At 42.1% G+C, this 15597-nt stretch overlaps 1 protein-coding gene across 1 annotated transcript in view; it reads right to left on the bottom strand.

The window, feature by feature from the left end:
• itga8 (integrin, alpha 8) overlaps positions 1–15597 on the bottom strand; it is a 217519-nt gene that overhangs the window by 23408 nt on the left and 178514 nt on the right. Inside the window, exon 27 of the mRNA XM_060824941.1 lies at positions 12613–12726. Within this exon, the coding sequence (XP_060680924.1) occupies positions 12613–12726 (114 nt within the window). The remainder of the gene's footprint in view (positions 1–12612; positions 12727–15597) is intronic.

The following is a 15597-nucleotide window of genomic DNA, read 5'->3' as shown; positions in this document are numbered from 1 at the left end:
TTGTCATTAATTTCAGACTTTTACCTCTGACAAGATCATTACAGACTTTTCTTGGACTCAGACTGATGAAGGAAAAGTATAGAAAAGCATGTACTTGTACAGTCTTTCAATTTTTGCCTTCTGGCAAGTGTGCCATGTATCTTTCGCTAAACCAAGTCTGTGAGCCAATGCAAATACATAGTTGTTGGATGGGCTACGGCACTAGATACAATGTCATTGTCTGAGCCAGAATGAAGTCTGCTTTGTTTTTTGATGAAAAGCAGTTGGAATGCAAGACTGAGGTATCAACTTCCTGTATGAGACCATTCCAATGTAAAGAGCCAAACACTGTAATTTTTATTCCTTTCAAGATACAAGATAGCAATAAAACCCTGCTTGGATACATACCAAAATGTGTTAACTATTGCATACTGCATTCTTTCTGCTGATCAGATGAATCAGTGCCAGATACAATATCAAAACATTTCCCTCAGTTTGAGAGGGGGATAAGGCCACTAGCAATTGTGTAGGAAATGATGGAAAACGATAGCACAAATTATTTGACATCAGGTCAGTCCTTGCATGGCAACTAAGGTTGTTTGCCTGGAGACAGCTGCTCAAATTCTGTCAATAACAAAGTTAGTTAAACTGTTGCCAGTCTGATCTGCCTTTATTTCTGTATACACAGCTCAGCAGTGACTTTGGTGACAATTTCAAATCTTAATTGTTGATGTTATTGACCCCGGGCTAGAAATTATAGTAACTTTTAACACCATCTCTCTTAACCCATCAAGAAGGGGAATGCATGGGCAGATACCATTTAAATACAAAATTGAAAAGTTATTTTTAAAACTGGAATTGTTTATTGTTATTCAAAATGTATCATACAGTATTAAAATGCCCACCCTAGAATCCTCTTGTCCTGCAAACTGCAACTCTTTATAAGTTTAATTTCATCTCCAAAATCGTTGAATTGGCTGTCACCTCTTCATTCAATCCTGATGGTTCTTGAAAACTCTTTTTAAATCCCTCCTGATAGATTATCTAATCTCTCTCATGAGGTCTTACCACTGTCACAGCATCAAAATGGCCTTGACCAAGATACAAATTACATCCTTGTGACCTCTCATGTAGTGCATTATCGTTCCTCATCCATTGTAATCTCTTGTAGTTTTTGTTGTGGATTATGGAACAACCCCTCCAAAATTTTTCCTCCAATCTCTAGTTAAGTAGGTTGGTTTGTTCCCCGTTCCATTCTGATGCACTTGATTTGAGCCAGTAATAGCTTCTCTTGCAGCCTGCACATTGTTGCTTTTGAAGCTCACATGAGTCCATCCCTTGCCCCCACCCTCCTCCTCTCCTGCATGTTAGCCTTGGCAATGCCATTCACTACCAAGGGGTTAGCTTCTTCTTCAATAGCATGACATTTAGCTCTATCTCTTCACAACAAACATTGATCCTTCCATGTGTCTGTATTATTAGGCTACTTGTCCAATAGACTATCATGGATACATTTTAAATTTGTTTTCCTGGAACAATGAAAGTGTGCAGTTTTTGACTTTGGCTCCCATTGAAAACTCCATACCCTCAACAGTTCCCATTCTCCTCCTCAGCTATTGGTTTAGACTGAAAAAGCTGGCCACAGTTTCACCATCCTACTTGACTCTGAGCAGAGTTTCTGAACCTAACCCTACCATTGTCTTGACTTTCACCTCTGACTCAATAACTACAGTAATCTCCTGTCTAACCTCTCCACAAACATCAGTACATTCAGAACTCTATCCTAATCCCAACCAAATTCTGTCCCCCATCAACCCTGACTTTGCTGACTTGTTGACCAACATTAGTTCATAGTTCCTCAGAACCTGAAGTTCCGCATTATTTTGTTGCTGGGCCAAAGATCAAGAAACGGGTATGTGCATGATGTTAACAGGTGGCATGGTGCCTTAGTGGTTAGCACTGCTGCCTCACAGTGCCAGAGTTCAATTCCACCGTTAGGCAGCTGTCAGCGTGGAGTTTGCCCCATGTCTGTATGGGTTTCCTCCTGGTGTTCTGGATTCCTCCAACAGTCCAAAGATGTGTAGGCTAGGTGGATTAGCCACAGGAAATTCAAGGTTACAGGGATAGGGTGGGTCTGGGTGGAATGCTCTTCAGGGGTCAGTGTAGACTCAGTGGGCTGAATGGTCTGCTTCTACACTGTCGGGATTCTACGGTTCTAACCAGGAGCAGTGGTCTCTAGTTTTGATTGCTTAGAGGTGGCAGTCTTTAAATTGGAAATGTTGTCTTTATTTTGTTTACTAACACAAATATAACAAGCTGACTTCTTGTCTCAACATAACTTTAGGTATATTGAAACATTGTAACTGATGTGATCTACTTTCCTCTTGTAGTACTTGACAATCTGAAATGATGCTTTATTTGTCCCACATACTCAGACATATAGTTTCATACTGGTCTCTGTTTTCAGTACTGACCCTCTGCCGTAGCCCAGGACAGATTTGTCCCCTTTATTCATCACATGACCAGATTACAGCCTCCACTCAACTACTGGTATTATGGTGTGCCAAGCAGGCTAAGATAAAAGGTAGGGAGGAGGGACTTGGGGGAGGGGCGATGGAGATGTGATAGGTGGAAGGAGGTCAAGGTGAGGGTGAAAGGCCGGAGTGGAGTGGGGGCGGAGAGGTTAGGAAGAAGATTGCAGGTTAGGAGGGCGGTGCTGAGTTGAGGGAATCGACTGAGACAAGGTGGGGGGAGAGGAAATGAGGAAACTGGAGAAATCTGAGTTCATCCCTTGTGGTTGGAGGGTTCCCAGGCGGAAGATGAGGCGCTCCTCCTCCAGCCGTCGTGTTGTTATGTTCTGCCGGTGGAGGAGTCCAAGGACCTGCATGTCCTCGGTGGAGTGGGAGGGAGAGTTAAAGTGTTGAGCCACGGGTGGTTGGGTTGGTTGGTCCGGGCGGCCCAGAGGTGTTCTCTGAAGCATTCCGCAAGTAAGCGGCCTGTCTCCCCAATGTAGAGGAGGCCACATCGGGTGCAGCGGATGCAATAGATGATGTATGTGGAGGTACAGGTGAACTTGTGGCGGATATGGAAGGATCCCTTGGGGCCTTGGAGGGAAGTGAGGGAGGAGGTGTGGGCGCAAGTTTTACATTTCCTGCGGTTGCAGGGGAAGGTGCCGGGAGTGGAGGTTGGGTTGGCGGGGGGTGTGGACCTGACGAGGGAGTCACGAAGGGAGTGGTCTTTGCGGAACGCTGATAGGGGAGGGGAGGGAAATATATCCCTGGTGGTGGGGTCCGTTTGGTGGTGACGGATGATACGTTGTATACGAAGGTTGGTGGGGTAGTAGGTGAGAACCAGTGGGGTTCTGTCTTGGTGGCGGTTGGAGGAGCGGGGCTCAAGGGCGGAGGAGCGGGAAGTGGAGGAGATGCGGTGGAGGGCATCGTCGATCACGTTTGGGGGGAATCTGCGGTCCTTGAAGAAGGAGGCCATCTGGGCTGTACGGTATTGGAACTGGTCCTCCTAGGAGCAGATGCGGCGGAGACGAAGGAATTGGGAATATGGGATGGAGTTTTTACAGGGGGCAGGGTGGGAGGAGGTGTAGTCCAGATAGCTGTGGATCTGGCGCAGATTCCAGCCAAACGTGATCGACAATGCCCTCCACCGCATCTCCTCCACTTCCCGCTCCTCCGCCCTTGAGCCCCGCTCCTCCAACCGCCACCAAGACAGAACCCCACTGGTTCTCACCTACCACCCCACCAACCTCCGTATACAATGTATCATCCGCCGTCATTTCCGCCACCTCCAAACGGACCCCACCACCAGGGATATATTTCCCTCCCCTCCCCTATCAGCATTCCACAAAGACCACTCCCTTCGTGACTCCCTCGTCAGGTCCACACCCCCCACCAACCCAACCTCCACTCCCGGCACCTTCTCCTGCAACCGCAGGAAATGTAAAACTTGCGCCCACACCTCCTCCCTCACTTCCCTCCAAGGCCCCAAGGGATCCTTCCATATCCACCACAAGTTCACCTGTACCTCCACACACATCATCTATTGCATCCACTGCACCCGATGTGGCCTCCTCTACATTGGGGAGACGGGCCGCTTACTTGCGGAACGCTTCAGAGAACACCTCAGGGACGCCCGGACCAACCAACCTAACCACCCCGTGGCTCAACACTTTAACTCTCCCTCCCACTCCACCGAGGACATGCAGGTCCTTGGACTCCTCCACCGGCAGAACATAACACGACGGCTGGAGGAGGAGCGCCTCATCTTCCGCCTGGGAACCTTCCAACCACAAGGGATGAACTCAGATTTCTCCAGTTTCCTCAGTTCCCCTCCCCCCACCTTGTCTCAGTCGGTTCCCTCAACTCAGCACAGCCCTCCTAACTGCAATCTTCTTCCTAACCTCTCCGCCCCCACCCCACTCCGGCCTATCACCCTCACCTTGACCTCCTTCCACCTATCACATCTCCATCACCCCTCCCCCAAGTCCCTCCTCCCTACCTTTTATCTTAGCCTGCTTGGCACACTCTCCTCATTCCTGATGAAGGACTTATGCCCGAAACGTCAAATTTCCTATTCCTTGGATGCTGCCTAACCTGCTGTGCTTTAGCCAGCAACACATTTTCGACTGTGATCTCCAGCATCTGCAGACCTCATTTTTTACTGGTATTATGGAATGAGCTGCTCAGAAATTACTTTCTATATGTTGGATTTCAGTAAAAGAGTATTTCTTCTGTATAGCTTCAAGATAAATCATGTCTAATTAATATATTAGAGTTCTTCAATGTAGTCACAACAAGGTAGTGAATAGAGGGGAACCAGTAGATGTGTTGCATTTGAATTTCCAAAAGGCTAAACAGGGTGGGCCTCTACTCACTAGACTTTAGCAAATTGCGAGGTATATCATCAAAAAATAGGATTCTTAAGGGGCTTGACAGGGTAAGTGCTGAGAAGATGTTTTCCCTCATGGGGGAATGGAGGATCAGAGGGCATAGTCTCAGAATAAAGTGGCATTAGGTGAGGAAGAATTTCTTTTCTCAAAGGGTTGAGAGTTTTTGGAATTCCTTACCACAGAGAGCTGTGAGGTAGAGTCCTTGTCTATATTTAAAGCTAAGATAGACAGATTCTTGATCAGTAGGGAAGTCGAGGGTGATGGGGAAAACATAGAAAAGTAGACATGAGGAATACTGGATCAGCCATGATCCCAGTGAATGGCAGACCAAGTTTGAGGGGCCGAATAGCTTATCCCTGTTCCTGTTTAAGTATGACATTTACCACTTTGCTTTTGCACTTGTGTGTCTTTGGAAGTCAAATCACTCACTGCTAGTAATTATTTACTGAACTTGATTTCCACTTCATTCTCTCACAGATTGAGTTTCAGTCTCAAGAATGACTGTTGTCAACATTTTGCAAGTATGAGAAAACACAAGAATTATGATTTTTTTTGAATGGAGGAAAACCATAACGCAACAAAAAAATTGCAAAATAACCCCCTCCTTTCTCCACTGATTTAAGTAGTTCTGGCTGATAAAGACAATGTTGATTATGACATTTGGAGAAAAGAAAGCTAACTTACTGCCTTACAGGCTGGTTTTGACACTTCAAAAAGTCTAGGCATGAATTTAACCATATGCTCCCCTACATTAGTAGACAGACAGTAAGGTTTGAATTTGAAACAAACACCCGATGTTCTTATCTTTTCAAAGAAGTTGATTGGTGGGATAACTATCGTCATTATCAACGCTTGGCTGAGTTTCAAGTGCTAAGTGGTATCAGGACAGTAGGCATTCCATTTATTGGAGAATAATGGCAGGTCCCAGTTTAATAACAGTTTGGTTTCTTTGACCTGGTTTCTGTTTTGTTGACACAAGCTAATAATATTACAAGTATTACATAGGAAAGTTGCTATGGAGGTAGCATAGACATAACATGGGATACCAATAGATATCCGCAGAGCATGAGGCAATACGGGATGAAGATGTGGAAACAGACTGGAGGGATAAGTTTTTGGGGGTCTTTAGGATCTAATTGAAATTGTATTACTAAAAGAAGTGCTCCAATCAACTTGTCTCTGCACCCACACCCCTTATGAATTCCAGCACTGTAATCTGACTCCAGTGGGAAAGAGAAAACTGTCCTTTGAAGTCATACATATGTTGGGTGAATAGTTTGCAAGATGTAAAAGTGTGCTGGTTTTGTTTTGGAGCTGAAAGCTAGATTTGGCTATAGACTGCATTGTCCATATTTCTTAACATTGAACTTACCAATTTGCAGAATATTCTTACGGGAATATGATACTATCTGGATTTTTGGCTCCACTTCCACATTTCTGGTACATGCCAGTTGGGACTAATTGCCTTTTCCCGTCTTGAAAATTCCTGACGTCTTTTTATGTTACTCCTCCCTAATTTGTTGCTAATGTGATACATGACTGTTTGTTGATTCACTGCGTCAGAGAAGCCACAAGATGTATTGTTCATTTTGAACTGGTGTTTTCAATTGATCCAAACAACACACAGAAATGGAAGATACGCAACCACTGATGTACAGCAAGTATTGAATGAATAAATTCAACATGATCTGGGAATCAGCATTTGAGATATAACTTTAAATGGGTCAATATTAAAGAAACGAATGAACAGCTATGTACAATAATTGCAGAAGGTTGTGCAATAACATGCCAGTAAATGATAATTGGAATGCCTTTCAATATTCCCACAGACGCTGCCTGCCTGCTGACTTTCTCCTTCATTTTTTTTTAATGCGTTTAAAGCTATTTTGTTTATCAACTTTAAATTGAGCAAGGTCAGACCAAGCAACCATAATTTTTAATTAATTTATAAGTAAAGAAAAATGAAATAAAGAACTTAAGTGTCTATACAAATACTTCAGAGAGTGATAATGTTCATATGTTCGAAGGATGACCACAGTTGCAAAGAGTGATCTAGAAAATAACAGAACTGCAGAACAAAACATAAGTAAGAAATGTTTTTATGGTGCTGTGCAATCAAATTTTGAAGCTGTTTCAGAACAGCCTCAGGACACAAGATCAGTTTTGTTTTAAATGAGAAGTGTTTTCACCATTTCATGGTCAAACTACTCCGTTAGTTCAGAGAAGGCATGTGGAAATTTTATGTCCACACACCACACAGTAATTGGAGTGTAAAATACTTAACTGTCCTTGACAACTTTATTACAGACTTTTTTCTGATGATTTTTTGAGATAAAGGAAAATTGATACATGAAATTTACTTGAATTTCCAATGGCATTTGATATAGTCCCACATCAGGGCTTATTGAAGAGGTGGATTATATTAGTATGGATAGAAAATTGATGAAGGATTAGAAGTAGAGAGTGGAGATAAGTGAAGCCTTTTCAAGTTGGCAGGCTGTAACAAGGGTTAGTGCTGGGGCTTCAACTATTTACAATTGATGTTAATGACTGAGACAGAGTCCAAGAGTAATATTGGAAGGAAATGCAAAGTTACTCACTTTGGTAGCAATAAAAGCTGAATTTTACAAAACAAAGCATGAAACACGTAAATGTTGATGTTCGAAAGGACTTGTATAAGGAACACAAAGGTCCAGCAAACAATTAGGAAGGCAAATGGTGTATTGTCATTTATTACAAGGGAATCAGAGAACAGAAAACTAATTCTGGCTTCAATGGTACAGATGAGACCACACACTGATGTAGCTTTGATCTTTACAGTAAAGCAGGGATTTGCTTGCATCAGCGGCAGTACAATGAGAGTCACCAGGTTGACTGCAGGATTAAGAGGATTTTCTGACAATGAAACGCTGAGAAAATTGGACAGATTTTCTCAGGTTTAGAAGAATAAGTGGTGATCTAATTGAAACACCGAAGATTCTGAAAAGACATGGAAAGGTAGAACATTGGGTGGTTGCTTACCCTGACTGTGGAAATTAGAAAGTGGGGCCACGGTCTCAGGATAAGAAGAGAATCATTTAAGGTAGAGGAAGAAACATATTTGTCTTTCAAATGTTGTGAATCATTGGAACTCTGTGTCGCTGAGGATTTTAGATGCTCCATTTCTGAACTTATTTAAAAGTGAGATAGATGGATATCTCAAAAGCGGCAACAGTAAGTGCACAAGTGGGCCAATCTGATTGGAAGAGCAGGAAGCAGTGCGAATGTAATCATAGCAGGTGTGACTGGGAAGGGATCAGAATATTGGTGAGGGGAAAGATGGTGTAGAATGAAGATTGCCCTGAATCTATTTCTTTACACCTACTCTGGCAGATTTTTAACCACCGGTCAGTGAGAAGACCAGTTGACGGTGTTGCTGGGAAGTTCAATTCTTTTTGGGGGAGGGGAATAACTGTGAAAATACCAACAGGCTGAAAGGGTAAATTCAGGATTTGAACCCATAAACTAAGAACATTAGCCTTGGCAACTGAATTAGTGGTGTAATGATGTTCTGATTATGTCATCATCTTCCACTATATGTTCAAAATGTTAAAGGGTTCTTTGTTGAATTCCCTTCCCCAGGAAGCAATGGAGACTGGGTCAATGAACTCAATGAAGACGGAATCAGATAGATTTTGAATGTATAAGGGAGTGAAGGGTTACAGAGGCCAATCATCCATGTTACTGTTGCAAGTAGTAGTAGACACAAAAACATGAAAAGCTTATTTCTGCTCTTATTTTCCCACATTTCTTTAGTGGAGTACTTTAAGGAACTGAGAGAGGTGAACCTGCAGGGATAAGGGAGACAGACTTTGAGTGGGAGAGACTTTTGTGGGAAAGTGGTTGTATGGGGAGAGAGATTCTATACAAGAGTGGTTACCAGTCTGTGGAGGGGTTGAGGTAAAGGGAACAGATATATTGGAAAGTTTACTGTATCACCTTTGCTAACACTTCCAGAAGGAGCGTGTTTTACTTGTATCGAGCTGCATATTATTTTTTTGCTTTGATTAATTAAAAGATGATTTTTCATTTATGCAGTAACATCAGCTCACTCTCCCACCCCAAAATTTGCTTACATCTGCTATGTAAGAAAAACGTTGCAAGGCATGATCAAGCAGGTCTAGTATAAACTACTTGTGGAAAAGTAACCCAAAACTCCTGCCTCCTCTTTAATAAATTGGTCAGAAGACTGGGTGAAGAGAATGTTGACACCCAAAGCTTTCCAAATATTGGCTGTTTGGGTTTCAGTATGATATATTTCAACGACAATGCTTTAATAGCTCGCTATTAAAGATTGGGTGATGTCAGGCTGCTTATTGTGTCACAACAGTCCTGGATTTGTTCTTTTAATATCCATTTTGTGGGATGTGGGTGTCACTGGCTAGCCAGCTTTTATTGCCCTTCCTAATTGCCTTTGAGAAGGTCGTGGTAAGCTGCCTTCTTGAACCACTGCGGTCCACCTGGTGTGGGTTGAACACAATGCCGTTAGGGAGGGAATTTGAGGATTTTGGCCCAACAACGGTGAAGAAATGGTGACATATTTCCAAGTTAGGATGGTGAGTGGTTTGGAGGTGAATTTGAAGGTGGCGGTGTCCTCATGTATCTGCTGCCCTTGTCCTTCTAGATGGAAATGGTCATGGGTTTGGAAGGTGCTGTCTGAGGATCTTTGGTGAATTTCCGCAGTGCATCTTGTAGATGGCACACAGTGCTGCTACTGAATATTGGTGGTGGAGGGAGTGGATGCTTGTGGATGTGGTGCCAATCAAGCAGGCTGCTTTGTCCTGGATGGTGTCAAGCTTCTTGAATGTTAATGGGGCTGCATTCATCCAGACAAGTGGGAGTTTTCAATCACACTCCTGACTTCTGCCTTGTAAATGGTGCACAGCCTCTGGAGAGTCAGGAGATGTATTACTTGCTCTTGATGTACTCTTTTTGTTACTGCATTTATGCGGTGAGTCCAGTTAGGTTTCTCATCAATGATAATTCCTAGGATATTGATAATGGAGGATTCAGTAACTGTGACACCATTGAATGTTAAGGGGTGGTGGTTAGATTGTCTCTTTTTTTGTGATGGTCACAAGTTACTTGCCACTTGTCAGTCCAAACCTGGACACTGTCCAGATCTTGTTGCTTTTGAACATGAACTGCTTAAGTATCTGAGGAGTTGTGATTGGTGTTGAACATTGTGCATTTATTGGTAAGCATCCCCATTTCTGAACTTATGATGTTGAGAAGGTCACTGATGAAGTAACTGTAGATGGTTCCCTGAGGAACTCCTGCAGAGATGTCCTGGATGGATCAGTGAATTAGGATCAGGAGTCCAAAAATCTGAGAATTTGAAGGATAGCATGAAGAGTAGACCTTAAATGTGGGGTATGGCAGCAGGTTTCATGTTCAGCTAAGTGTAAAAACATGCCTCATGATGTGGAGATAGTGCTGTTGGACTGAGGTGGACAAAGTTAAAAATCACACAACATCAGGTTATAGTCCAGTCTATTGGACTGTAACCTGGTGTCATCTGTTTGCACCATAGGTTTAGTTTTGCTGAAGATGAGAGCTCAAGCAAACCCTTTATTTGCATGTATGATTTTTACGGGACCTTTTGTGCAGCAGCAGTAATATCCTGTGGCACTGGACTGAGTGGCCGAGGTTCAAGTCCCATCTGCTCCAGAAGTGTGTAATAACACCTCTGAACAGGTTGATTAGAAAAATAGGTTAAAGACACCCAACTACGAATGATCTACTGGCTATAATTGCAATAATATTTGCAAATTATGTTATTAAATATTCATTATTAGATTGGATATCCGGGAATATAGTTAACCAAAACTGACAATTCTAGATTGAGATGATTATGGTACTAAAGAGGTGACTATGGATTTTTAGCTGTAATCACTCTGTACAGTATGCTGATAAAGTTTAGTTATTTTACAGATGGAAAACTGATAGAAAATTATTCTAGATCTGCCTCTCTTCTTAAAGTTGTAGGTTAATGAACTGTGATTAAAAATTTTCAAAATGGAGTCATAAGTGAAAAGGAAAGGAACAATGTTGCTATAAAACTGAGCCCTGATACTTGTAGTAGCTGAAAAAAAATCCTAAATTTTGATTACAAAATTAAAACCTTTTCAATGAATAGTTTGAATTATTTTGTTATCATTTTGTGTTCTAATGTACTGCAGAACATTTCACAAAAATAGCACTGCCCTTAACATTAGCTTATGTAATGCTCAACAACTAATTTGTTTATATAAGGGAAATATGAACCATGGGTAATTTGTGTGGAATCTTGCAACACATCAGCTAGCTGAAAGCTTTTGCTTCATCCAAAAGGAGTAACATAAAGAAGCAAACATGCTTGTATAGCTGAATTGATAAAGAATTTAAACAGAAAGATATCCAAACTGAGTCCTGACTTGGAAATATATTGCCATTACAGCAGTGCCTCGGAATCCGACTTTAATTCATTACAGGAGGTTGTTCGGATTGCGAAAAGTTTGGATTCCGATACTATTTTCCCCATAAGAAATAATGGAAAGTGGATTAATCCGTTTCTGGTCCCACGCGTACTGCTCTCATGCTTAGCGATAAGTTCTTTCTTCAATTCAATTGTCGTTCGCACGGGCTTCCTCTTACTCTTCTTTGCTTCACTGCTCTTCTTGGGTGCCATGGTGAATGCACAAGGGTGATAATTAAAAAAACCCCAGCACAAATCAAGGTGAAAACACGAGGTAAACTAGTGATGGACACACATGGGATGCTTTCACAACTACTTCCCAGGATGAACTGAACAATGTGCGACCTGAACAATACGTGGTGTTTGGATTCTGAAAATGTGTTCGGACTTTAGGGCAAAATTTTCTCGAAATAATTGTTTGGATTCCAATTTGTTCGAACAATAGGACGTTCAGACTCCGGGGTCACCACTGTACTTGACTTAGCATCAGTGAACATTTTGGAACACTCAACCCAACATCATTGTGGGTGTACCTGATCACTATGGATTAAAGCAGTTCAAGAAGGCAGCTCACCACCACTTTCTCAAGGATAATTTGAGATGGGCAATAAATGTTGGCCCAGCCAATGCTGTCCATATCTCAGGAATGAATAAAAGAAACAAGGCACTCTCATGAATTAGCATTTGCAAAAACAACTTTGTGTTATTAGGCAATATTTGTTTTTGTGATTGCTTCCTAACATAGTTTAAGAGATTAGATGAATAAGTCAGAAGGCTCAGTAGCACCAAGGGAACTACCTTTCATAAACAAACATGGAGTGCAGTAAGAATAAAATGTTTCTCCTGATTGTTGACAGATTAACAGATGTGGCAATAATCTGAGAAATATTTTGTGCAGAATGAAGCGAACTGTGGATGCATATTAAATTAATGAACATTCAAATTTCTAAACACAGTGATAAAACTAGCATTTATTACAATTATTCAGTTAATACTTTCCCCAAACAATGTATTATATAATATGAAATTAAAAATTTCATCACATAAGTTTCATAAACATACTTTTAAAATACATCGCTAGTTCTAACATAAGCCAAAGTTTAAGATTGTGTAGAGGCTAAACAAATTAACCCAGATCAGTTTGTGATTGATATATGAGAAGTTCATTGAAAAAAAACAAGTTTTTAGTTTTAGACAATTGCCTATACAGCTCATAATAAATTACTTTGTACATTACCTTTAAGAAGGTTTCAACCCAGATTCGAGACCAAACATTTAGCACAGCGCTCTGCCCCCTTCCCAGTTGACCAACATGGCAAACTATTTTTGTACAATCAATGTTGCTACAATTCTGTAAAAACAAAATAGTCAATGATAAGAAACTGTACGGAGACAACTGAACTGACTTTGCACGATTCTTTGATTCCTTTTCGCCTCAGGCAATCATAAGATTAAAAAGAAACTCAAAATAGAGTCTTGCATGTAATGCTTGTAAAGTGTGCTTTTTATTTACATTATCAAATAGAAAGCTTATAAACATTCTTGTGGGGAGCCCCACTCCCAAACAATTTTACAGCACATCATTCTGCCACTTGATGTGGCAAATTCCTATGTGAGTGCACATAGTAACATTGAGTCATAGAGTCAGAGATGTACAATACAGAAACAGACCCTTTGGTCCAACTCGCCCATGCCAACCAGATATCCTAAACTAATCTAGTCCCATTTGCCAGCATTTGGCCCATATCCCTGCAAACCCTTCCTATTCATTTACCCATCCAGAAGCCATTTAAATGTTGTAATAGTGCCAGCCTCCACCACTCCTCAGCCTTCAACACTCCCCGAAAACAGCCCAAACCTATTTAGCCTCTCCCTGTAGCTCTCCAACTCTGGCAACATCCTTATATATATTTTTGAACCCTTTCAAGTTTCACAACATCCTTCCTATAGGAAGGACACCAGAATTGTACACAAAATTCCAAAAGTATCCTAACTAATGTCCTGTACAGCCGCAACATGACCTCCCAACTCCGATACTCAATGCCCTGACAACTAAAGGAAACCACACCAAATGCCTTCTTCACTATCCTATTTACCTGTGACTCCACTATCAAGAAAATACGACCCTGCTCTCCAAGGTGTCTTTGTTCAGCAACACTCACCAGGATCTTACCATTAAGTATGTAAGTCCTGCTCTGATTGAAGCTGGACATTAATGAGGTGAGCTCAATAACAGATTAGCAGGTCTAAAACTACAAAGTCAAAGTAGTTAGCAGATTTGCTCGGAATTGGATCATAAGTCGGCAAATCCACCACTACCAGCCGGACGCCACCACCAGACACATACTCCCCTCCTACAAAGGCAGAAATAGCAGGTCTGGCAGCATCTGAGGAAGGAAAGCAGAGTCAATTTTTTGAGTCCAGTGATCCTTCATCAGAACTTCTGTCCCCTCCCTTAGAATTCTGCAGGGACTGCTCCCTCTGGGACAGCCTGGTCCACTCCTTCCCCAATCCCAATAGATCCCTCCACCTCAAAGGCACCTTCCCATGCAATTGCAGAAGGTTTAATACCTATCTCCTTCCTTCTTATCCAAGGCTCCAGACACACCTTCCAGGTGAAGGTGTGTTTTAGAGCACTTCACTCAATTTAGTTTACTGTACTCACTACTCACAATGTGGTCTCCTCTACGATGGGGAGATGAAACAAAATTTGGGTGACTGCTTTGTGGATCAACTTCATTCTGTCTGTAAAAATGACCCCAAGCTTTGAGTTACTTGCCACTCACCACACCACTATGTTCTCTGGCAATATTTTATCCCAGGCTTGCTCAGTACAAGCTGAGATGACATCTCTTCATCCGCTTCTGGACTCTGCAGCCTTCAGAACTCAATATCGAGTTCAATAGTTTCAGTACCTGAACACCTCCTCCCATGCCCTTTACACTTCCACAAACCCCAGGCCTTATTGTGGCATAGGCTGCTTTCAGCACAGCCAACCCATTTTCACCTACCTATGGGCCTCATTACCAGCTTTTGTTTATCCCTGGCTTCCTACTGACCATTCCTTTGCCTGCCTAACTATAAATCTTCACCTCTACACTCACTTGTCTCCCCCACCCACCCTCGTCCACAGCATAAATACCACGTTTTCTGAGCCACATTAGTTCTGAAGAAGGGTTACTGGACTCAAAATGGACTCTGCTTTCTCTTCACAGATGTTGCCAGATTTGCTGGGTTTCTCCAACAATGTTTGTTGTAGCAGATTTGCTTATGGAATGGTACTTCAGAAATTATTCATGTGCTGTGTACTGGAAAAGTTTAAAGATGGTAAGGTAATATTACCATTTGCAAATCAATAAGTTACAGTAGACTATGACAAGCATCGTGATATTTCTCTGTTGAACTGGGTATTACAGGTTTCAGCTTACTGCCTCAAATATTCCATGTGTATTCACCCCACCACACCCTATGACTGTCTTTAAACAAAAGTATAAATATCAGCAACATAAGTTATTTTTCTAACATCTAAGGCTTTTTTTTTCCCCAATTTACAGCTATCTCTACTTTCAGTACTTAGAACATAGAACATGGAAAAGTACAGCACAGAACAGGCCCTTTGGCCCTCCATGTTGTGTCGAGGATTAATCCTAATGTAAAATAAAGTAACTTACCCTACGCACCCCTCAACTCACTGCTATCCATGTGCATGTCCATCAGTCACTTAAATGTCCCTAATGACTCTGCTTCCACCACCACCGCTGGCAACACATTCCATGCATTCACAACTCTCTGCGTAAAGAACCTATCTCTGACATCCCCTCTGTACCTTTCTCCTAATATTTTAAACTTTGACCCCTCGTACCCAGTCAATCCTGCCCTGGGGAAAAGTCTCTGGCTATTGACTCTATCTATTCCTCTCATTGTTTTGTATACCTCGATCAGGTCACCTCTCTTCCTCCTTCTCTCCAGAGAGAAAAGTCCGAGCGTATTCAGCCTTTCTTTATACGGCAAGCCCTCCAGTCCAGGCAGCACCCTGGTGAACCTTTTTTGCACCCTCTCCAAAGCCTAACTATCTTTCCTATAGTAGGGTGACCAGAACTGGACTCAATATTCCAAATGTGGTCTCACCAGAGACTTGTAGAGCTGTGGCAAAACCTCACGGCTCTTAAACTTGATCCCCATTAATGAAAGCCAAAACACCATATGCTTTCTCAACAATCCT

The sequence above is a fragment of the Hemiscyllium ocellatum genome, chromosome 5, assembly GCF_020745735.1.
Source record: "Hemiscyllium ocellatum isolate sHemOce1 chromosome 5, sHemOce1.pat.X.cur, whole genome shotgun sequence".
In the NCBI taxonomy this organism is placed as follows: Eukaryota; Metazoa; Chordata; class Chondrichthyes; order Orectolobiformes; family Hemiscylliidae; genus Hemiscyllium; species Hemiscyllium ocellatum.
The sequence above is the reverse complement of the archived record's forward strand: the minus strand, read 5'-3'. Positions and strand labels throughout refer to the sequence as shown.